Source organism: Bombus vancouverensis, chromosome 5 (genome assembly GCF_051014615.1).
Source record: "Bombus vancouverensis nearcticus chromosome 5, iyBomVanc1_principal, whole genome shotgun sequence".
NCBI classification, from domain to species: Eukaryota; Metazoa; Arthropoda; class Insecta; order Hymenoptera; family Apidae; genus Bombus; species Bombus vancouverensis.
The window spans coordinates 6,445,254-6,470,578 of NC_134915.1; the positions used below are offsets into that span (position 1 = coordinate 6,445,254).

At 26.3% G+C, this 25,325-nt stretch overlaps 5 protein-coding genes across 5 annotated transcripts in view; 3 read left to right on the forward strand and 2 right to left on the reverse strand.

Annotated features, from left to right (window-relative positions):
• Nucleotides 1-1,789: 1,789 nt before the first annotated feature.
• Nucleotides 1,790-2,638, reverse strand: LOC117159724 (nuclear nucleic acid-binding protein C1D). Its single transcript, XM_033339851.2, has 3 exons — nt 2,563-2,638; nt 2,169-2,388; nt 1,790-2,069 (listed from the first exon to the last, which is right to left on the reverse strand). The coding sequence occupies exons 2-3, from the start codon at nt 2,380-2,382 to the stop codon at nt 1,897-1,899; spliced, it is 387 nt and encodes a 128-aa protein (XP_033195742.1). The 5' UTR covers nt 2,383-2,388; nt 2,563-2,638; the 3' UTR covers nt 1,790-1,896.
• Nucleotides 2,639-2,978: 340 nt separating this feature from the next.
• Nucleotides 2,979-8,015, forward strand: LOC117159702 (coiled-coil domain-containing protein 6). The gene is made up of 7 exons (XM_033339803.2): nt 2,979-3,062; nt 3,134-3,413; nt 4,163-4,703; nt 5,253-5,388; nt 5,453-5,580; nt 5,709-5,803; nt 5,934-8,015. The coding sequence occupies exons 2-7, from the start codon at nt 3,192-3,194 to the stop codon at nt 6,087-6,089; spliced, it is 1,278 nt and encodes a 425-aa protein (XP_033195694.1). The 5' UTR covers nt 2,979-3,062; nt 3,134-3,191; the 3' UTR covers nt 6,090-8,015.
• Nucleotides 8,016-8,531: 516 nt separating this feature from the next.
• On the reverse strand, nt 8,532-9,828 carry LOC117159717 (guided entry of tail-anchored proteins factor 1). Its single transcript, XM_033339836.2, has 4 exons — nt 9,601-9,828; nt 9,363-9,528; nt 9,050-9,117; nt 8,532-8,987 (listed from the first exon to the last, which is right to left on the reverse strand). Exons 1-4 carry the CDS (start codon nt 9,667-9,669, stop codon nt 8,796-8,798), a joined length of 495 nt encoding a protein of 164 aa, XP_033195727.1. The 5' UTR covers nt 9,670-9,828; the 3' UTR covers nt 8,532-8,795.
• Nucleotides 9,829-10,002: 174 nt separating this feature from the next.
• Nucleotides 10,003-13,677, forward strand: LOC117159677 (U3 small nucleolar RNA-associated protein 14 homolog A). Its single transcript, XM_033339741.2, has 8 exons — nt 10,003-10,204; nt 10,388-10,604; nt 10,689-10,985; nt 11,080-11,331; nt 11,614-11,911; nt 12,003-12,116; nt 12,185-12,951; nt 13,027-13,677. Exons 1-8 carry the CDS (start codon nt 10,095-10,097, stop codon nt 13,492-13,494), a joined length of 2,523 nt encoding a protein of 840 aa, XP_033195632.1. The 5' UTR covers nt 10,003-10,094; the 3' UTR covers nt 13,495-13,677.
• An 849-nt stretch (nt 13,678-14,526) lies between these two features.
• Nucleotides 14,527-25,325, forward strand: part of SamDC (S-adenosylmethionine decarboxylase) — a 29,432-nt gene continuing 18,633 nt past the window's right edge. Inside the window, exons 1-2 of the mRNA XM_033339814.2 lie at nt 14,527-14,971; nt 20,399-20,485. Of these exons, the coding sequence (XP_033195705.1) occupies nt 14,841-14,971; nt 20,399-20,485 (218 nt within the window). The 5' untranslated portion in view covers nt 14,527-14,840. The remainder of the gene's footprint in view (nt 14,972-20,398; nt 20,486-25,325) is intronic.

The following is a 25,325-nucleotide window of genomic DNA, read 5'->3' on the forward strand; positions in this document are numbered from 1 at the left end:
TGGAAATTCGTTTTTATTATTAAAAATTATAATGAGTACTCTACTTTGCATATCTTATATATTTTTGTATATTGTGCGTACTCTTTGTACCTTTAAATTTTCCGTAAGTGTACAAAAATCTGCAAAAACTCTGATTATTACCTATATTTTTACTAGTTCTGTCTAGGAAAATATTAAATAGGCAGAAACATATTATCAATAGCACTTTATTATGTACCCAACATTTTATTCAAAAATAAATGCTTAAAACCTCATAAAAATTAAATGTGAAATACAGTTAAATATAACATGCAAGTAAAAATCTATTGAAACAGGATTTTAAAGATAACATTAAATGTAGATTATAATCTATATTATAGTGATTGTAAGTTTTTTATTTTAATGTTATATCTTATTTTATTAGACATTTTATCTATTATGTGTTCTATATACATGTGTAATATGTTTGTATGATTAGGAGAATGATATACTTTTACATTAATATTTCATACATTTCTTGGATTACATTTCATAGTTGCAGAATACATAGGTTGTTCAATTGGTGCAAAAATGTCATCTATATAATATCACAATGTATATTTTGATTTGCTATCATGAAAATTTGTACAGATTAAAAACAAAGAAGTTCCAATATAAAAGAATATCTGAAGAATAAGATTTAACGTTCATTGCATGAAGTGTCTCAATAATATTGTTAATTTCTCCTGCAAAATATTCATTTCTTCTTTCATTATGTTCTAAATAAGATCATATACTTAATCCTTTCAAGCATTTATTCAGCCTACGAAAATACAAAAAAAATTGATATAATAAAATAGATTGTTTCTTTCTTAACAATTACATATACATAATTATTTATATTATATTATGAAAAACTGTAAATTTTTAATATTACTTACTTATTTTTTGATATAGCATCATTTTTATCTTTTAAAGATAATATATCTCTATATATACAATATATATATATAACTATAGTTGAAACACATAAATCTTATGTACAAGTATTTTCATTTTTATTGCAATTTTTATCATCTTGGAAAATGTATTAGATATTATTTTCTCCATTCTATTACCTCTTTAATTTTATTATGGTTATAATATATTTCTATATATTTATTCCTTATATTATATATTCCTTGTATTATATTCTATATATTATTTCCTTTCTATATATTATTCCACAGGGTGGTTGGTAACTGGTGGTACAAGCGGAAAAGGGGTGATTCTACGCGAAAAAAGAAGTCGAAAATATAGAATAAGAATTTTTTTTTAATTTTTTTTTAATTTTTCCATCGAGACAACGATCTACAGTGAGATCCGTTATAACGAGACGTGATAAAGTGCACGCGTACCGAGCGAAAATTCAAAGTCGATTTTCTCGAAAACAAAGCCTCAAACGACAAATTTTTATTCTATATTTTCGATTTCTTTTTTCGCGTAAAATCACCCCCTTTCCGCTTGTACCACCAGTTACCAATCACCCTGTATAATGAAAATAGACATATAAAAGCATTTATTATTGAAAGTAAATTTCTGTCTTTTATATGTCTTGCTGCTATAATACTGTTTGTGTTATACCTCCTATTCATAGGTCACAAGGATATAAACAGTCACTTTAGTAAACAAGTATGAGATAAAGTTACTTTTTTTTTCTTTAAAGGACACATGCACAAAACTTAATTATTTGTCTATGTAAAAGTATTATTTATATAATTTTTTATACAATTAATTTGTCAGACTTAACTTATTAAGAAAATATAAACTATTGAATAAAATAGATTCAGCATTATACATAACATCATGTTTAATATATTTTTGTTTATACATTTAGGTCACTACTTAATTTATAAAACAAATTTATTTACACACAATATTACATCCATTATTTTCATATCATTTTTTTTTATTCTTTATTTCCCACAACCCATTCCTAACAAATCTTTGTGCTGCATCCTTGTTTACACGAGGCATAAATGTGTTCTTGTCATTAATTTGTTTTGCACGTGTCATAGACCTCTTTAAACGGTCATTTTCTGACTTTATTTGATGCTTTGCTGGGTCAATTCCTAATTAGATACATATAAAATGAATACAATAAAAATCATACAATAATTTATTTTATTTGAAATTATTGTACAATTATACTGCTTTTATTAGTACTTTACCTTCTGCACGCAAATACATCCAAAACACACTATTTAGGCAGTAAGACATCAATAGATTATACTGTATTTTATCTGTATCAGAAAGTTTTTCATATACTGCTGGATTTGTAGCATATTTAATTGTATCTTGAATTTTCGTCGTTGCATCACGGTATTGTTTAACTTTTGCAATAAGATCTATGTCATGCGATAGTTCTTCAAAATCTGCATCCATATTTATCTAAGGAGGTTATAATTTTTCCTTATGTACATACACCATAAAAATTTTATAAGGTAAATAAACTATAACAAAAGTCAAGCTAAAAAATACTTATCCTTTATTCTCAGTCTCAAGCTAGATGTTTAACATGGTTAGAATTTCAAGTTATGCGATAATATCACGGATAATACTAACCTGACTCGCTTTATAATCATATACTTGTTACGATACATACACGTGTGTTGTACATACAGATATATATTACCTAGAATTCATATATTTATTATAAATCTTTTGTTAACTAGAATTGCGGTAGAAATAAGATAGTTAAATTGCCTATACACATTCAAAATTGTAATAGATATAAATTTAAATGTAATAAAAATATAATGAAATAATAATAAATATTTATTATAAATCTATATAGTTTATAATTGATTAATCACTTAGAGTTACAACAATTCCCTAACTTAATTTTCCTATTATTTAAAAGATTAGTATGTTATTTAAATATGCCAAGAATGTAACAAATAAATTCTTTAAGCTCTGGGGAATTACAGTTCCAAAATATACTTGACATCTTCTTTGCAAGTACATAATTCATGGAGAATCAAACAGCGAAACAGCTGATTCGTTTTACTGTAGAGCACATGTCGTGGTAGAACGTTATAATATTACGTTATTTTTCATGCAAAGTAATGAGGTTTTAACAAAAATCTAAATACTTGCGTCTTAAGAGAAACATATTATATGTATTTATTTGAAGGTGCGATGAAAAAGAAAGGATTGTAAGTTGTTTTTAAAGAAATTTTTGTCTAAGAAAAATGGCTGACCGTGATAGCGCATCTGAAAGCGACTCAAGCTCGATCGACGGAGGTCCGATAATGATGCCACCGTCTCCTGTAACTAGAGAACAACTTCAAAAAAGGATTGAGTCGTTACAACAGCATAATCGTGTTCTTAAAGTCGAGCTAGAAACATATAAATTAAGAGTAAAAGCGTTACAAGAAGAGAATCGTGGTCTTCGGCAAGCCTCTGTCATTATAGTAAGTTTCTTCTATATTTTTGCTAAATAAATAATGTCTATTAATTTGATAATTACATATGTTATTTAGTACAGAATATTTTTTGAAAATATATATTTTACTTTTGGATACTCAAAATATTTAATTTTAGGTTAAATTAGAAACATTTTCTCAATATAAACTGTTTTTTATATAGTATTATTTCATTTTATAATCTATTTTATGTAGTCATAATTTTTCATACATTCATTTTATATGATTTTGTTCCAATCTTCTGTTTCTGTATAGTTTCTCATAATTTTTTGTATTCAATGTATTAAAATGCATATAAAATTTAAATCTATAAAATGATTTCAGCTTTATATAATTTTACTACTATAATAAAAATTAGATATAAAAGTCTTTTCTTAGAGTAAAATGATTTCTTGATTATAAAATAAACTACTTCTGCATTAAAAAAAGTTATACATTATTTTTAATTTATGTATTTAAACAATATTTGTTGTTTTTATATTATTTATATTATTTGTTTGAAATCTAATAATTGGATAATAGAAGTAATATTTGCATAGTTAATACATTAACGAAATTGTTTATAAAATCATAATTACAAATATATTTTTCAAATTAGAGAGGTTTAAAATGAATTATTCAACTATTGAACTTCATAATAACTTTGTTATAGTTGATGGAATTTGATAACAATTTTCAATCTTTAATTATGCACATTTTCTATTGGCATTTTGATCTTTTTTTATTGGATATTATAGCAAGCTAAAGCTGAGCAGGAGGAGGAATTTATAAGTAATACGTTATTAAAAAAAATCCAAGCACTTAAGAAAGAGAAAGAAACATTGGCGCATCATTATGAACAAGAAGAAGAATGTTTAACTAATGATTTGTCAAGAAAATTGAATCAATTGCGCCAAGAAAAATGTCGATTAGAACAAACTTTAGAACAAGAACAAGAATGTCTTGTGAACAAATTAATGAGGAAAATAGAAAAACTTGAAGCTGAGACACTTGCGAAACAAAGTAATCTAGAGCAGTTGCGTAGAGAAAAAGTAGAACTGGAAAACACACTTGAACAGGAGCAAGAAGCATTAGTAAATAAATTATGGAAAAGAATGGATAAATTGGAAGCAGAGAAGCGAATGCTGCAAATAAAATTAGATCAACCTGTATCAGATCCTGCTTCACCAAGAGAAATCAATAATGGTGATACTGCTACTAGTTTAAGTGCACATATTCAAACTCTAAGGAGTGAAGTAGCCAGACTAAGACATACTTTGTTCATCTCACAACAAGAACGTAAGAATTTTTATCATATAATTAGATTTATTTGTAGTAACAAATATATTTTAAAATAAGTTTTTATAAATATAATATTTTTATTACATCTAGAATTACATAAATTAATTTGATTATTGGAAAGAAAAGTAAAAATAGTGACACGAAATAATTTGATTGATGTATTTATATTTTGTTATTAGCTTCACGTTTAATATAATATTATGCTGTAACAGCAATACTGTATTATAGATAATTAGAACCTTGCAATTCTCTTATACAGTGCTTAAGATATTAATAAATACAAAATTAGAAGTAGCAAACTAAAAAAAAAGAATTAAGAGAGAATAGAAAAGAAAGATTGTAATAGAATAATAATTGTAATTAAAGGAAATAATTCATAATATAAAGTAATTATGCATATATACATATTTGAAATGATAATAGATATCATATACGAAATCATTAAGTTTGTAATAATGTTGTGAATTAATTAGTAATACTAAAATCATTTAATTTTTTTGTTTTTGTTAACTAACATTGTTGGATCTGTTTGTATTTTTGTATTAGATACAGAGAAGATGCAACGATATGTAAACGAAGAGAAACAAATTCGTGAAGAAAATTTAAGACTTCAAAGAAAATTACAGCTGGAAGTAGAACGTCGCGAAGCTTTATGTAGACATCTTTCCGAGTCAGAGTCCAGGTAAATAATACTATATAGATTGTACAAATGTTTTAGTTTTATTACAAATTCATCTATTTGTTAGTTTGGAAATGGAAGAAGAACGGCACTACAATGAAATTGTGATGTCTGGTGGAAATATAAGAAATCGTACTGTTTCTAGCCCAGTGCCGTACAATCCTTCACCTAGTTCCTCTAGACCACTAAGTCCAGGTATAATATCCTTGTTTTATATAAAAATAAAGTAAATTTTCGACTTTTATGTTTCAATATTACGTGATCCCATATTTATTATTTGTATAAATTTATTTTATTAACATATCAATATTATTTGTGAATAGGTTCATCAACCAGAGAGGGATTCAACACAAATCGATGTTATGCTTGTGGTCAACCTACTACAATTCCATTTGCAAGTTCATCACCACCTTCCACTGTAAGTTACATTTTATAGTGGTTAATTAGTCAAATAATCAAATAGTACTAAGTAATGTATAAATGTAATTTATGTGTATGAAACATTTAAAAATGACATTAATCTGAAATATTATATTATATTGAAACAGGGTCACATTGTAACATCATCCAATAGACGCACATCAGATAGATTTATTAAACCTGCAATTCCACCAACTATTGTAAGTCCAAGTGGTCCGCCAATTGCCGCTAACACAGCTACAAACGCAACTAGCGGGTCACCAATGGATATTACTAAAACATAAGTCAGTTGAATTCATCTAATAACAAATATTTCATCGTGTATTCGTATAAAGTACTTTTTTGTTGATGCATTTTTGCTATGTGATTGTATGACATACTCAAAAGTTATTTTAAAAAGAGTTTCAGTTTTCAATATTTTAATCATTTCATTTTACAATCATAGTATAGCGCGCATGAATTAATTACAGAATATTCATAAAAATAAATAGTCTATAAATTGCTCTATACTTGATATCAAATCGCTTAAATCTTTCTTGAAACATAAAATAGTATTTATATAAAAAAAAAATATTAATATAAATCACATATGAAATTCTGAGCTGCTTCAAATAGACTAACAAAATGAAAATTAAAGGAAAAATCGCTCTTCTAATTTCCTTTGTGTGTATTTTATTATTATTATTAACTCAATGCTTCTTTTTTAAATCTTTGAAATAGTAATACAAGAGGAATATTTTTTAATTTAAGTACTTAGGTAATAGAAATAAATACTTCTGTAATGGTTACTATGTAACTTATTTAAATTTTAATATTTTTTTCTTATAATGTTAATTTTTTTGTAACATTATATGGCATAATATAATAGATAATAATATAATTTTGTTCAAGTTGCACAATCATAATTTCGTATGATTAATACTTATAATGAAACTAGAAGAGCGATAATATATTTAAAATTAATATGCCTTAAAAAATATGCAATTATGATTAAAAAAAGACAGTTAACGAAAAAAAAAAGAATAAATAAAGTTATAAAATGGAAACTTTTTAAATTCTTTTTTCCAAAGAATATTGGACTTTGTATTATTTTAAATATGATTGGTTTAATATTTTGTATACAATCACATAATGTGAGTATTTCATACGTAAGCATTTGTATGCTGTGTTTCAAATCGACGAAACTAATATTGTGAAATAACATCTACATGACATTGTTGCATTTAAATGCAATCATATTTAAAATGAAAAGATTATTATTATCAAATATGTTTCAAATATTTTATTGTGTTAGCAATGTTCCAAGTATTAATTGCATATTTCTATTTTTCAAATAATAATTATTTAATTCGATTTGTCAGACATGCCATTATTTCATGCATGTAATATTTGTTCCATTTTAAAACAATAATATATAAATATTGTTTTCTTTTTTTGACGATATTTGTGTGTTAGTCAAATATTAAATTAGTATATTTTGCTCTTTAATCACAAAATTTACCATTTTGTAACATATGTCATGTATAATATATTTTCAATTGATATTTATATGAATGTGATAAAGTAAAGCATAATAATCTTGTGCTACATTTTATAATAATTTGAACATTATTATTTACTATTGGTGCTCAAAATGTCACGAGATTTTTCAATTTGTTATTAACAATATGTTATGGACAACATTTTTGTTCTTTGTCCAGTAATAAAGTAAAAGATATACAATTCAGCTTTTTAGTTTAAAAAAAGGGAAAAAAAAGAAAAAAGGAAAAAAAGAAATAAATTTAGCCTTCGCATTATAGAATTTCTTCTATGATACAATTTATATGTGTAATATTTGGGTATCATATGTGTCGCAATGTTAAAGCATAAAATCATTAAAAAAGATGCAAATTGATATCAGAAAAGAAGTTAACTTAAAATCGTAAGAATACTGATGATTAAACGGTAAATATTTAACTATAGTAATAATAATAAAAATTAATACTTTTTTTAAGCTTTATAAAATAATGTTTCTTGAATACTCTACATATGAATAAAACGTTGCTACATTATATGGAATATAGATGTATTAATTGTCATATACATATAATGAAATTTTGTTAAAACAAGAAATTATTACTTATTAATAGTTATATACAGATATATTTCATTATTACATATTATGTACTTTACTTAAGCTTTCACGAAATACAGTCACTTTTTTGCTATTATTTTTGTAAAATTTATTGTTATCCTTATTTAAAATAAATACTATATTCATAATTTACTAAAATAGATTAAGGATTTACTATAGTATTCGGATTGTAAAATTTGTGGTTGGAATGTATCATTTCGGGAGTATTTTGAATCGCTAAAACCGAGAATATTGTTTATTTTCCGCGTATATGAATGATTTAAAAAATTTATCCTGATGAACATTTGTCTGACAAAGGGCAGAACTTTAGAAATCCACGTAAACAGTTGCTGTGAGACAACCGGAAAATAAAAGGTAACCTAAACCTAATTTACTACTTCAGATGCATACAGAGTAAGCCGTACAGTATTAAGAACACCAAATTTTAAAAAACGTTTCATCAAAATCCATGAGAACGCCAACAAGTTGATCGAAAATTTTTAGGCCTTATTTTCGTGAAAAACGAGCTTCATTTTCATCTTTAGCGACCTTAGAAATTTCTAAAAAGTAACATCCTAATCAAATATTTTACAGTCCCAACGCTATAATAGAATCTATTTTAAAATATGACATTTATTTAAATGTTTTAACAAACACGATATATTTAGTGAACATTGTACAATTATTCATACAGCACATTAAGGAAGAAGTAAAAATTGTATGTACATTTTTAAAGTTGTTTCTATCTATACATTGACAGCTTGAGAGCTAAATTGTTTGTCATGTATGCTTATGCACAGCGAATAATAATTTATGTGAAAAATTTTTATTTTGTCATCTTATAACATCTAATTTTTATATAGTACTACAGATGATATTATGTTATATCATTTCTTTTATAGGTAGCTACAACTAATCTTGCAATTATTAACCACATAAGCAAAGAAATTGAATCTTCATGATAACAAGGCCAGCTTAATAAACTTTGTATTGGCCATAGCATGCCTTTTGGCAAAATTATTACAGGTTTATTTCTGTATAGACACAGCAGAATCAACATTAATAAACCCTGAAAATATGTTATGAATTACTAAGTATGTTATATTATAATAAATATAAGCAAACACTTACGTTTAATATACGAAAACCATATGTTACAGATATTTGTACCTTCATTCTGGAAGACAGTCTTTCATTTGCTAAATAATAAGTACATTACGATTAAAAGTGTTTTATAAAATGAACTTGACAATAAATAGCGCAAATGCAAAATTTATACAGAACAGAAATTCGATGAGATGTAACTATTTTTATTTGTTTTTGTATTCAAATAATTATAAATTAAAGATTTTTAATTGTTAACTTAAATTATTGCATAAAAAAATTATAAAATATAAATCTAATTTATTTCTTAATAATTGTATTAATTGTACCATTATTTTACCTTTTTCTTTTAATGTACTTTCTAATTTATTATATTTACGCTGAAGTTTTGCATATTTTGAAAATTCATCTACTATAGATATCCCAATCATTTCTTGCTTCAAATTAATTAAATCATTTCGTAATTCTATATCATGTTTGTTTACTGTATATAAACGAGATGTAATCTGCAAACGAATGACAATTTACAACAAATGTAATTAACAAATGTAATATGTAAACAATGTCCAGATACTTACATATTTTATTAAAGATGGGAAAATATGTTCTAAAAGGCAACTTACAGTTGATATTATAAGTAAATTCATTTTATATTTTCAATAGGATAAATTTCATATTTCGCAATATATTTTATCGGATATTAATCAAAATATAGCGTAAAATGTTATTTCTCGACTTTTAATGAAAGAGGCTTTAGAGGTTATAACATTTTCCAATTGCTTATGTCAACCTAAACATATGAAAAGATAAGTACTTAATAGATGGTCAGCACACGCTCGTGGGACAGCATAATTATACTAGGGAATTGACTGCAAGTTCTAAAGTTTTTTCTGGTTGGTATGTTAGCTAGAGTATTAATATATTATTGGTTTACCATTGTAACAGCACATAGTAGTATAAAGAAATAATGTCTTATTTCTACCTATATATATAATCTCTGTTTCTTTTATGAACACACACAATCTACACATATGATGCTTCGTAAAGAGTAAAGCATGCGGTGTGGTTAAATATGGATTTGTCGACAAATTATTTGGAAGATTTAGATGATACCGATAAAGATGTATCAGAGTCTCATAATAAACTTCTTGAAGCTGTATCACAGCTTGATAAAGGCCAAAGGTATGCATTTATGAATAAAGTTAATATATAATAATTATAATACATAATTTCTATTATTTTTGATGGAAAAAGATATATGAAGGTATAAAAAAATAAGTATTTTATATTAATATAAATATAATACAATATAAAATGAGATAACATTTAATACATTTCTGAAATATGTCCTTAAATTTTTCATAGAGTAAAAAAGGCAGAACGAAGTGAACCTACGTTAGAAGTATCAGAATTTCATTTGGTAAAAAGTGGAGTATCTGATCAAGATGCGGTTCATGTATACGATTTAGCTAGAACTTTAGGGAAAAAAGGTCATCATCATGAAATTATCAGAAATTTACAAGCTATAAGGAAAAAAGTTCAAGTTTTACCAAAACCATTGGAAAAACCAGCAGCAGACAGGGTAAGAACTACTTTATTATGTCAAATATTCATAAATAATATGTATATAACTGTTTAAATATAGTTATTGTTATTTATATTTTAGATAAAGAGAATAGTTGGTTTTAAAAATACAAAACAAGAATTAAAAAAATGGAACGCTGTAATAACAAGGAACAGGACAGCAGAATCGCTTCATTTTCCTTTAAATCAGTCATCAATGCAATTTGAGCCATCTACGGAATTTGTTAAAAGATTTAGACTTCAATCAGATTTAGAGAAAGAACTTGCTGCACTAGAACCACAGAAAGAGAACCTTGAACAAAAACATGATGAATTTTCTTTAACATTGAAGGAAGTTATTATGAAAAGAAAAGAAGCTGCTAGAATCAGAGCACAACAGGTTTGTGCTAGAGTACTAAAGTGCTAATGTTAAAATAATTTAGCTATTGTTTATATGTAGTACATATATTTAATTCTTCTTTCTTTTTTTTTAGTCTTATAGAGAAGCAAAGGCTCATCGCCAAAATAAAATTAAAAGTAAAAAATTTCACCGTATTCAAAGAAAAGAAAAAATAAAATTGCAATTGAGAGAGTTTGAAGAATTGCAGAAAACTAATCCAGAAGCTGCATTGGAAAAACTTGAACAACTAGATAGAACTAGAGCAGAAGAGCGAATGACACTAAGGCATAAAAATACAGGGAAGTGGGCTAAATCTAAGCAAATTATGGCAAAATATGATAAAGAAGTAAGTATAGCATATACTGTAAAACAGTTAATTAGTTAATATACATAGAATAGAATAGTGTATTTAAAAAGATTAAATATTAATTGATTTTGGATTTAACACAATGTTGATATAACTATCTTTTATTGTTTATTAAATAATAATATAATTGTAAATATTTATTTTCTTAAAATTATTGAGGACAAACTATATGTTTTTGTGAATATTATCTTTTATATATATAAAAATGTATTTTTTCTTCAATATAATATAGTATTAATAACTTACTCTTAATGTTATTAGGCTCGACAAGAACTTGCACAACAATTATCAGTTGGTCGAGAATTAACTCAGAAATTAAGAAAATCAAATGATAGTGAAGAAGAAGATGCAGGTGATGATACATTTGTACAAAAGCCTTTAGTTAATGATAAAGAAAATCCTTGGGTAGGGAATATCAAAACTGAATCAGAAATCAATGAATTTGTTAAAAGTTATCGTAAATATTGGGATGATCAAAATAAGAAGTTAGAAAATAAATTAGAAAATAAACAAACGGATAATTCATTAAAGGATACACAACCTAATGGTATTTTAAATGGTATGTTTACAAAAGTGATAGTATTATCAATAATATAAGTGATAGAATTATCAAAAATCTGTATTTTTTATTATTAAAATCTATTACACAGGCAAAGATACTGACGTTGGTATAGACTTTCCTGAAACTCGAAACAATGAAAAGATACAAGAAGTTGTGAATTTTAGTGAGCAGACGATTTCATTAGCAGATACTAGTTTGAAAGGTATGTTTGCAGATGTAATTCTAATAAGTAGAAGCTACAAATTTTATTAATGAATATTTCTTTTTCAGATAACAATAGTAATAATAAGCAATCACTTGAAATTGACAGTCACAATGAAAATTTAACAATAACAGAATTTAATGTTGAAAATACAATGAATAATTCACATAACAAAATTACACAAAAGAGCATATTAGATAGCAATAAAAAATCTAATAAAATAAATTCAAATAACGTTATAGCCACATCTAGTTGGATAGTGGAATCTATAGAAAATACTAATGTGGAAAGCGTCATTAATTCTTTGACATCTAATATAACAAATAGTGAAAAAATAACTAAAATATTTGATTTTATGGAAGAAAAGATTCAAGATCAGATTAAATTGAAACTTGAACGTGTTACTCAGAATTATGACAAAGTAAAAGTTAAGAAGAAAAGAAAATCTAGAAACATTGAATTTGAAGAAGATAATTTCGATGGCCTTGAAATGCAAGAGAAAAAACAAAAACCTACTTTAGATTTAGGTTTAGATGAAAGTGTTGACAAAAATAATTCAGAAGCGGATACTGCATTAGAAAAAGTTAAAAAAATAAGACATGATAACACTTTATCTATAGATAAATCAAATACTTCTTCTAAAGCAGAAATAGATCCAAATAAATACATAAACGTGAAACCTAAGCATCTACATACAGATGTCCCAAATGATATTACCGGAGGTAATGATGTTTTAGATGACAGTGAAGATGAAGAAAAAAAACGTAATGTAGTAAGTGAAGCATTTGCAGATGATGATGTCATAGAAGAGTTTAGGAGAGAAAAAGAAGAAGAGGTAAGTTAAAAAAATTGATATTATGGTATTTTATCCAGAATCTTCCATAAATTATAATATCAAATCTATGTACAGGTGAAAAAGTGTCAACCTCAGGATATCGATTTAACTTTACCTGGATGGGGAAGTTGGGGTGGAAAAAATATTAAAATTTCAGGACGCAAAAAGAGACGTTTTATTTTAAAGGTACCTAAAGATTTACCTCGAAAAGATGAAAATAAAGATGATGTGATAATATTTGAAGAAGATAATCCTAAAATAAAGGAACATCAGGTTAATGAATTGCCATATCCATTTTCAAGCGTTAATGATTATGAAGCTAGCATCAGAATGCCAATTGGAAGAAATTTTGTGTCTGAAAATTCTCACAGAAAACTAATTGATCCCCCTATTAAAACAAGTATGGGGAGGATTATTGAACCAATGACTGAAGATGTTTTAGTTAAAGCAGGTGATAAAAGGAATCGAAAATTTATTCCTAAGAAAATAAATAAAAAAAAGAAGATAAGACAAATAAAAACAAATAAACAAACAATAAAATAAATCAGAAAAAATTATATTGTAAAAAAATCTTTCAAACAGAATCATTCTTTTTAAAATGTGTAGTATAAAATGTATGTAATATAATAATTTTATATTTCCTCCTTTTGCCTATTATTGATTGTTGGTCAGTTAAATGAACAAATAAATAAGTTGGATAAATAAAATTAGATATTGATAATGAAATATATACAGTGTAAAATGAATTTTTATTACATTTTACAATCAAGCGGAATTTATATAAAAAACAGTTATCGGACTATATAATTCTTAAAATTAATAGAATTAGAAATTATTAATATATTTTATTTTTTGTGAAATACTTGCACTTTTATATATACACTATCATACATACGTATTTGGACATTTTAAAATTATTGCAAATATATAAAATGCACTTCAAATAAAGCTTTCTAATCTAATTTTTATCTGTGATCTTATCTCAAGCATAGTTAATAGATATTGGTAATAGTTAGTATTAATTAGCATAAATTAAAAAGCAGTAATTGAAGGTGAAAATTGCTTCTAAGGAAATATTTAATTTAAATGACTTTAAATGTATCTATTCAATCTTGAGAACCTAAATCGATTGAAATATGTCCCTCTAATCACATTCTAAAAGTTTATATAAATTTTGTATTTATTAATGATAGATACAATACTTGATTGATGCAGGTATATGTATGCCTTTTTTAGTTTCAATTTAGCAGAATATATAATATAGAATATACATAATATAGATATAATATATAATATACATAATATAGAATATTGAATCCCAATTATGGCAAGAAATAAAGAATTAACAGTAGAGAAACGTTCTTCTATCATAATGTTGAAAGTTTAATAAAAATATCAATGTTTTGACTGGACTGTATTAAGTATCGAAATACTTATCGCAGTGTTTATATAAGTAAAAGTGTAATACATATATATATGTAATATATATATATAATATATAATAAATTCAAATTTTATGTGTTGCAAATAGAAGAATGAATAGAGATATATTTTAAATATAATCGGTTGATGCGCATGCGCCAAAAAGTAGTTTGTGATTGGCAGAACGGTGGATATACGCATCCAATAGAGATAGTAGGTAAGAAAGAGCATCGTACAAAGGAGTAGGAAAAAGATGGGAACTACCATATTGCGCACGCAAACGAGAGTGAGAGAGATAGAAACCACCGCCAATATGATTACTCGATCACTTGTTCTCAGTAGTAAAGCAAAGTTCGGTGAGACTGTTCGTTTATCATACATTTGGAGCGAAACACAAACTCAAGAAGGAAATTTTGTTTGTTTTCACATATATCGTAGTTGTGAATAAAATTTTGTGCCTCCAAAGGATGGCAGCCACCAAAAACAACAGCACCGATAGTGTGCAATTTTTCGAAGGAGTGGAGAAACTCCTTGAGATTTGGTTCACAAGCAGCAGCAGCATAAACAGAAAGCAGGGCGATCTTAGGCAGATTCCTCAGTGAGTTGAAACATGCTATCTCTCTCATTTTTAATCAACTGTTTCCTCTAGTCGTAGTAATCTTTTAAATTTAATCATATAATTTTATGTAAAATTTCATCGTAACTTATTATATTCCACGTAATATCAATTTTGTATAATACGGTTTAATAAAAATATTCAAATTTTTAGTTATATTCGAACGTCAATTTATTTACGAAAGCGTAATGCCATTCGAGGTATTATAAATATTAAAAATTGATCAATGACATATAATTTTATTTGAAATAAATGTTTTGATAAAATAAAACCGGCCTGGCAACCATGACCATATCGCCGGTACTTTGTGATATAGTGTTCTGGTCATAATCGTTAGTACGCTTAACCTAACACTCATTTGAGAATTAGTTTCTCACGTGTGTTAATATTTTGGACAGGAAAATAGAAAACTATTAATTTATAACATTTCTTCTTTTACTTTCTTTGACTTTGATTAAATTGTTGAATATCGCAGTCGGTGTTTGACTTAAAAAAAATGATTTGTTGGAGAAATATTCGGCGCACTACATTGAATACATTGAATTTTACAGTAGTATATATATGTCGTGTTTTTTGGCGAAGATCGATGCGCCCACCTTCTCTTCTCGTTCCAGTAATACCGACCGCTTAAAGCGAGGCTACGAGACTCTGATATGTATATACATCGCTTTATCTCCTTATTTTAAATTGAATATAAATAGACATAAGCACCGATGCGATTTTCCTTTTTTCTGGTACTTTACTAGCATTTAGAGTAAATCATTGGTTGAAAAAAACGCTAATTTGAAGGTGTTAATTTTTACGTTGACCATAAACATTTTCTTAACTTTTTAAATCGAATATAAATTAATGTAACACATAATGACATAAGCTTTTTTCAACATTAATGCAGAATATACAAATCATGTACAACAATTAGTATAGGTAGATAATCGAAAATTGTGGTACTATCATATTATTACAGGAAATTGTAATATTTTAAAGTATAATTAAAATTTAATCTAGGGAAGAATTATATTGCTTGATATATAGTATTATTATGTAATTTGTAATACATGTCTATTGTCTTAGAATATATTGCATGATAGTGATTTATTTAATTAAATAATTTAGTGAACATGCGATGATAGGCTTGATGGGGTGGTATCTACTGGTTGATCAATTTTTAACAGGAAATAAATGCAACTTACATGAAGAAGTATGATAATTAGAATATTATTCTTAATAGTAATTGTATTATTTTTTACTTTTTATTTTTTACTTTGTTAACATTTTATTAGTACTTTTGAGAAACGCACGTTATATAGTTATTTACAATACATTTGTATAATTTATGTAATATTTGTATATAAATATATTTTCACTTAATTGAGAATCAAACTATGTCAAATAAATATTATCAAAATATTTCAAATTTTCAATTTAATAAACCGTGTATAAGAAGAAATAGACAGAAATTGCAGGAATATGAAATGTTATTATCAATTTCGAAACTTATGCAATAATTGCATTTTTGTATTACTTAACGTGTAAATTATAAAAAATTTCATATTGTATGTATAAATTCTATTAAATAATTGATAAATGTTTTATAACATAAAATATAATAGTTATCCTTTTATTGATAATCGTGAATATAAATATAATACTCACATTCATTACGCACGTTTTGTATATAGTTATTCTATATCTACATGAGAAGAGTTTACAGCTATGCACAGACAGTGTGAGACAGACCCGCAAGGCTGCCTCACCTCATATGTAGCTACCTCGCTCGAGTTACCTCGTGCTGTACCGTAGACGTAGAACGTAGAGTGCGTAACGCAGGGTGAGTAGCAGTTACGTTTTAGACGAAGTCGTTTCAACACACGTTCAAACGAAGGAACTGTGAGGCACCTTTGATCTCACCAAAAAACCAACCATCGTTTGCTTGTTCCGAGGCAGCCTCGCCGTAAGATACATTTCGGTACGAGGCAGGTACTTAAACGCCTCGCACTGTATGTACATAGCTTAAGAGACTTATATTTTGCATTCAATGAGAAGCTACTATGAAAGCCTTTAACAGAAAAATATCTCAAGTTAATTATTATCACTTTGTAAAAAAATAGTATAAAAAATATGTGAAAATAGTTTATACATGAAAAAAGAAATGAATGTTGCAAAAAAAAGAGTAAAACGCTCTAGCGTAAGTAGCACATACAAGCGCAGTAGCGTAATACAAAGTGAATGTTATTTAATTTATATAATTTATATATAAATAATATATAAAATATACATTATTTTACGAGGAAATGAAAGTGGAAGGAGTATTTGTTAGGACGTTACAGCAACACTCGGCAGCATTATAATTTCCTCAGAGAGAAAATAAAACTAATTATTTATAACTTTAACTTTATGTTGTTATAAAAGTTTAAATATTAATATAATCTAAATTTCCAAATAAATTTTGATCGAAATAATAAATTAAAAAGAAACTAATATTTTATTGGTAAATTGTGTAGTAAAAACTTCAATGTTTGTTTATTTTATATTCGATGAACTCGTACTTGCTGTTATATCTATAAATTAGAAAATTAAACATTTATCTATTTTTTGTATTTCGAAATGTTTGAAAAGCATAAAAGTGTCAGATTTTGAAGTTCTGTGTAATAAATTTTATGTTTGTAGAAATATATCGTCATTATTGACGTTATATTCTTTTAAATTATTTTTCTACTTATTTTTTCTAGTGTTGTTTTCTAGTTTATCTTTTCCAAATACATGTATTTGTTCGATAATCTGTATTAATTCTGCAAGTACAATAATGTAATTATTATTATTATAACTATTATTGTTATTTTTATTATTTAATTATTAATTTTAATTTCTAATATTTGTATCTACGTTAGCAAACATTGCTTCTTGACGACTACTGTATTTATTAATATCACATTAATTTTCGACGTGCTTTACTACATGATTTTACACTTATATGAAATATTAAAGGATTTCGTTATACACGTTATATATTTATCTCTTGTAGTAATGCATAAGAACACAAGGCAGTAGAACAACTATAAATTTTTATAATTAGACGAACTAAACGTGTTGGCAAGCACAAACGGAAAATATGCAGAAGCGTATATTACAGTACAGTATATGCAGAGCGTTTTACTCTTTGTTCCTTGTTTTGCATACGAAATCTTTCATTTCGTACTTACAAATTGTTACAAAGAATATTACAGTTTTAATTTCCTCAAATTTGCTGTAAATAAAGTAAATTATGGAAAGCTTTTTACTTCGTCAGGAAGACAATTAATTTCTCAAAATTAATTATCTCTTTATTTGTTTCATCTTAACATTTTAATATTCGAACGTTTCTATTATCGCCACATTTCACACAACAACATTCATAAATATGTATATTGAAACATATTAAGTAAATAAAATAAGATTAAGAGGGAGATATATGTCTTTGAAAACAGGAACAGATTTAAGAAAACAAATATAAGTAAATTTGAAGTTAAACGAATAGTCATATATAGAAATATACCTTGCTTCCACATTCAGTAAAATGCAACATCATCAACATTCAGTTACTTCAATTACTTTACTTTACATTTTGTAACAAAATAAAAATTTGTAACATCTGTAACATTTTATAGCGGATTAAATAAATAGTTTATTTTAAATATTATCCAAGCTCCATGCTATTCATATTCGCTTGTTAAATGCAATGTTTGATATCATTTTTCACTTTGATTTAATAATAAAACGTTTATCTCAAATATACACATGTATGGATATACAAAAATCCAAAAATATACGTTGTACTGTAATACAGTTAATTTACTCATTTTATAATTTAATGACATAGAATGATTAGAAATCATATTTGTCCAGAGGCATTTTATGCATTGCATATTAAGCTAAATATTCTGACGTAATTAATAAACTAAATGCAAATATTACGTAAATATAGATACAAGTAAAAAATTGTTTCGAATAAATTGAAATGTCTAGAGATAATTAAGAGATTCATAGAAATATTTGATTTTTTGGGCAACCGAAATAAGTGTAAAATATCAAAAGATAGAATTCAAGGAGAAAACTATTTTATTATTTCTCAATACCTGCATAGCACATGTATTTTAATAGTATTTATCATTTGAATGCTAGTTGTGTAAAATGTGACGGTAATAGAAACATTTGAACATTAAAATATTTTGAGTGAAATGAAACGAATAAAGAAATAATTATTTCAAGAAATTCATGCCCTCTCTATTATTTAGCCCCGTTCAGTTTGAAATTAGCCAAGTTCAAGTATACTTGACAAATTTCCAAACTCGATTTTCTCGAAACAAAATATCATGTTAAAAAATTTTATTCTATACTTTCGACCATGAAGTGGAAGCACTATTGAGTGTTATCCACGCGCATACGATACCCACATTATCATATTATACATATCATAATTTGTTGGTTGGCTCAATAGAGTTAGTTGTAAGTGTAATATATATATATTAAAAAATTTTTTTCGACTTATGTTTCCACGTAGAATCACCCTATTGCCGATTGTATCACGATTGTTGAGACACATTGTATATTGTATTGACGTATTATATCAAATATCATTATGGGAAAATTATACAATTTTTCATGTTCTTAGAATTCCGTCTAAGAATTTCCTCTAACAATTTTCTCTAACTATTATTAATCTCGTATACGAATTAAATTTCCATCGATTCGCACAGCTATCCTTATCTTCTCACGTATGTAAATATCATCATTATAATTTCTGCATCATTTATATTCGAATTGTAAATGAACTGATATTATTACCAGATTCTTACCGTTATGACTATTTCATGCATGTTATAAAAATTATAACTGGTTAATACCGCACTTTACCTTTTCTTTTTGTATTGCTAATCCGTGAATGACAAAATTGTTAATTGATTCTCTATGATAAAATGTTAATTAAGTAATATGCTAGCTTACTCCGTAAAATAATTCAGATATATATATTTTTATTCTCTATTTAACACCAAAATGTGAAATTGATTATTTTTCTGAATACGAGATTTACCTTGTACGTATTTTGTATTTGTATTTATTGCATCATCCGTATATTATACAATGTTTTTCGCATATACCTTTTGGAGCATATATAGTTGAAATTAATGGATTAACTATATAAATGTTCACAAGAAGCAGTCGATTGAATATTGAATAATCATGAATAATTATTAATAATATTGAATTATTGTTTATGAATGATACTCAACTCCTTATGAATATACATTTCTTTACGTATTACTCTTTAAAATAACTAACACGACAGATAATAAAAGGAAATACTTAATAAACGATATTTAAGATTCATTTCCATATAAATTTATATTGATCAAAGATAAAATTTTATTTCAGATGGAAGTGGCAATCGTTACTAAAAATCGTTCGTTGTGAGATTATCAGCATTTGTCGCACCGAGCATGTGGATGCTTATGTTCTCAGGTAAACTATATATAAACACTTCATATCTTTCTTACATGTTTAGTTTAAAAATTTACACTTACGCACTCTTAAAATATTGTATATCGCTGCATGTGGGTTATTAGTAGATTTTGGATTTTTACGCATTTATACAAAATTTTTAAGTGCAAGAATGAACAGAATGTACGCAATAAGCATAAACATATAAAATAGCCAAAATATTATACACGTTATAATATTTAATAAATAAAACGATTGTCTATATCCAAGTTTCAATTTTTTAATCGTGCGCATAAAAATATGAATTTATATAAATATCCGCATTCTACTTATTAGTAATTTATAACAGTTGAATCAGTTAATCATATGAATCAGATATAATCACAGTGTTTTATTTTACTCTTCGATGACAAATATCTGCAAGAATGTGGAAGATGCGAAAAAATATTTTAGACAAAGGTTGTAGCATATCAAGGTAAACAGATGATGCTGATATTGACTTTGTGATAATCTTGAGGAGTCCTATGAAGGTTAACTTCAAATTTTTAAACAGAATCTTATATAAATAGAAAGATAAACTCTATTTATAGTCCCACTGACTAAGAAATGGAACTTCGTTTTACTAAATTTTCTCGTCACTCATCTTTCTATTTAAATTAATATTTAATAAAAATTAATTCTTGTAAATATTACAAACTTATTTCTATATGCATTGCTGCATAAAATTATCCAAACACTTTTCTATTTTTCATAAAATATAACGTAATGAAAAACTGCGAGATAAAAAGACCTCTGACTAATTCTATTCTTTATGATCGTGTATAAAAACATTGATTTTTAAGAACTAATGTTGTAAGAAAATTGGTGTTCATAATAACGTTGTAAAATTGTTTTATTGTTTAAGAAGCTCTTTATGTAAGCTATATAAATCGAATAGAAAAAGTTCTAAACAGGATTTAACATCTTTTATTTCAAATAAAAATGATGAATAAGTAAATCAAATAATTACTCCAAATAAAATAATTTGAAAATAAAGTTGTTTGCAAATAAATTCCAAAACTGCAGATGAATAAATCCATAAATTTCAGACATATCATTTCCAAATTATTTATTTACCAAATATTTGATCATTACAAATAATGATAGAAAATAAAGGAAAGCAAATAATTGTTTTTCGTGTATAAGAAATATATTTATTGATATGACACATTCATCTTAGAAACAACGGAATACTGAATTATTTCATCAACCAGCGCGAAAATAAAAGATACGAAAAGGAATATACTTAGACTTATACATAAAAATTTTGCATAATACTAGACTAGAATATTCACTGTTTTATTATAGATAGAGAATACTCCTAACATCCAACAATATTCCAAACAAAAGAATACAGGGAAAGAAACAACATAGATCGATATTTAATTTTGTTTAAATTATATTGTAAGAAATTAACATACTTTTTGATATAATCTGAATAAAGAATTTGACGCAATCTAACGGGCATTTCATATGTTACAAACCAATATATAGCAGAAAGAAATCGATATCGAAATTGATTTGAATACTGATATTTGAAACCGATAGTACGTCGAAGGGTAAGTCTTGTATTTAATTTAGTACTATTATGAATTGATTAAGATGTCCGAATATTTAAGGGCGATAGTATCATTTATTATTTATTTATTTGTTATATATATGTAGTTCTTACCTGTTGGCTTAGGACTTCTAGCTTTTATTTATATTTTTTCTTATTTTCTATGTTTACCTTTCTTCATTCATTTTTCTCTACCTATACTTTCATTCATACTATATACTTTACGTCTATAAATTACGTATTTTAGATTTTCACTGGTTACATGTGGAGACATTACATGACATTTATTTATATATGATTTTTGAGTTTAACATTTGTCCTGCTCCTGCGTTTTTGAAAAACTTTCTGCGTTTTACAGTAGCTATATGAAATTGAGGTATACAACGTACTTTTCATTTTTTACAGTTTAATGCGTCATATATATATATATATTGAATTGATGATATATATATATATATCTCACATAACGCCTATCATACTATTTAAATTCTTTCACTCTCTCTTTCCGCCATACTTCCTATTTAATTTCTTCCCGGAGTTTAATATTGCTTTTGTTTCTCTTTCTTCTTATTGCCGTTAACCCCTTTGTTTTTCCCTCTCTTTCCTTGCTTTCTCTCTCCCTGCCTCCCTCCCTCCCTCATCCTTTTTTTATCTTTCTTAGTGTCTCTATTTCCTCGAACCTGTCCCATTGCCCCTAATACCATTTCCACGTCTTCCATAAAGCTTGATTCAGACACGATCAGTACAGTAGGGAAATAGCAGGTAAAGTCGAATTTACACTGTTCGCTTTAGAGGATCACTGTGGATGAAACGAGGCTGAATCGCAATCATCCGTTGTGATCTTTCCCAAAGTAAACAGTGTAAATTGCTACGTGCCTACTGTACTGGAGCGTATCTGAACTAGTCTTAAGAGCAATAATGAAATTACATTGTAGAATATGTATTCATTAAATTCTAACTTCACGGACTAGAAATTGTTTTAAAAGAAATCGGACTTGGTTTACAAAAATATCTTGAATATCCATATCCTCATCCATCATTCATATGTATTCCTTTGCACACTACGTCATTAAAGAGTCTACTTTTGTACTTACATAACATAATCTCTAATGTAAATCTTTTTCAATTACCTCCCATCTTGCAAAATTTCTTCCACATCTAAATTCATTCTTTCCATGGCTACACAATGTTCAACTAAATGTTTTATCGACCCTATCGCGGTTTCTCATATTACACATCTTATCTTCGCAGAAACGGTGATATATACAATATACATGCATATTTCCGTTGTCTTTTGTTTTACTTTTCGGTCTACTTTCCCTCAACCATTTCCTTATCTTGTCACATGGTTTATACCTTTCAATATCTTACCTAGACTATACCAAATAGGAACTTACATTTTTAATGCGTCGCTTTTGTCAACGAGACAAAATTTTTTAAATATTAGTTTCGAAAGACTACTGTCATTCTAGATTTGTTGAAATATTTGCAGGTCTACTATATTGTTTATTTTCAAGGTTAATATCGTCAAAAGATTTAGACAAGATTTAGATTTAGAAAATCATGAGTAGTATGACCAATATCATGTGTTGCTGTGACCACAGAATGATTAATTGATTGTAAATTTAAATTCATAAAAGGAAGTGATTCGAATTTCGTATGTATCCAGTGTACTGTGTGAGATAAAGAATTCATGAAACAAGAAAGCATTCGCAATTTGACATTTTGTTTGACTTAAATTAATAGACAAACAATATTTAACTATTAATGAATATAAAGTCTTATAGTCAATATAAAGTCTTCATATACCCTAGAACAGGGTCATTTTATATTTTATATTTAGTAAGTGTGAAGTAACAATTTAATAACTTTTGTAGCAAAATTGTACAAAAATATTCGAACAGATCAAAAGAAATAATTGTGTTTATACAGTCTTTTTATTTAAAACTACAGTTGATATTTTCTGGAAATCGTGTTCTGTTTTTAATTATAAATTAATTTTTAGCTTACTTCGCTTAAAATAAACTATATTTACTACTCTTATGTAGCTCTTATATAAGTCCTATACATATATTATACGTTGCTCCTACATAATTACTCGTGTGTGCATTGAGTATACTTCTACCGTTGCGATAAAATTTTATTTTAATAAAAATAGCCTTGTTATAGAGTATATGAAAACTTTCGTGACTGACTGTATGTACATTGTAAATATTGGTTGATAGAATCTAAAGGAGTTATCTTAAACATTCAAGCAGACATTTCCATATGAAGATTATAGAACATAATAAGTAGAGTAAAGACATAATTGAAAAAACAGGAAAGTTCAAAGATCTAAATCTTTTAAAAGTAGCTAACAAGACGAAATATTGTAAAAGCTAAAAGTACAATTTTTAAAAGAAATAATGTTTTAATATCATGATAAGCAATATTTTGAAAATTTTAAAGAAGATGAAAGAACGCATGTTCAGCCCCCCAAACGAAATAAAAAAACAATTTTAAAATAACATTGATATTGAAAGTGTACTGAATTTTAAAATTGTTTCTTTATAAAAAATAGAACATGTGATTTAATACATGTGAGTCGTTGCATTGTGTTGAATGCAGAAACGTCCATATATAATATATGTATGTGTACATACATACAACATGCATATATTAACAGCTTGCAGCCTGTTGTCTGAACACAAACCATTATATTGAGAATTAACTCAGTCATGTTTTTATAATTTGTAATGTTTAAATCTTAATCAATCACAAAAAGGTTGTATTATCTCAGTTTAAAGTAAAACTTCTATAAACCATTCCTTATATATCATAATACATATGATACTTTTTCCATTAGTTCTATTACCGAACCAGTTGTATTTTGTTAACTTTGGAAAATATCTTGAAAGCTCAGAAAATAATAATAATATATTATTATTATTAATTTGTTATTAGCACAAGGTGGCACAAAGGTCATTTATCCGTTTAAAGGTTGTATAACTTCCTTTTTATTGTATATATGTAAATTTTTGTTTCAGATTTATAAAGTTTGTTTTTTGAAAATTTATAATGGAAATGTTCACAGTGGAACAACGAGCAAAAATAATTGGATTTTATTTTCAAATTCAGTGTTCCATTGTTCTAACGCTATTCTAATGGGAGATGAGCCCCATTTTCAGCTCAATGGGTATGTTAAACAGAACACCAGGTTTTCGGATAAGTGAAAACCCAAGAGCTATTCATCAACGTAGGTTGTATTCTATAAAGATTACTGTT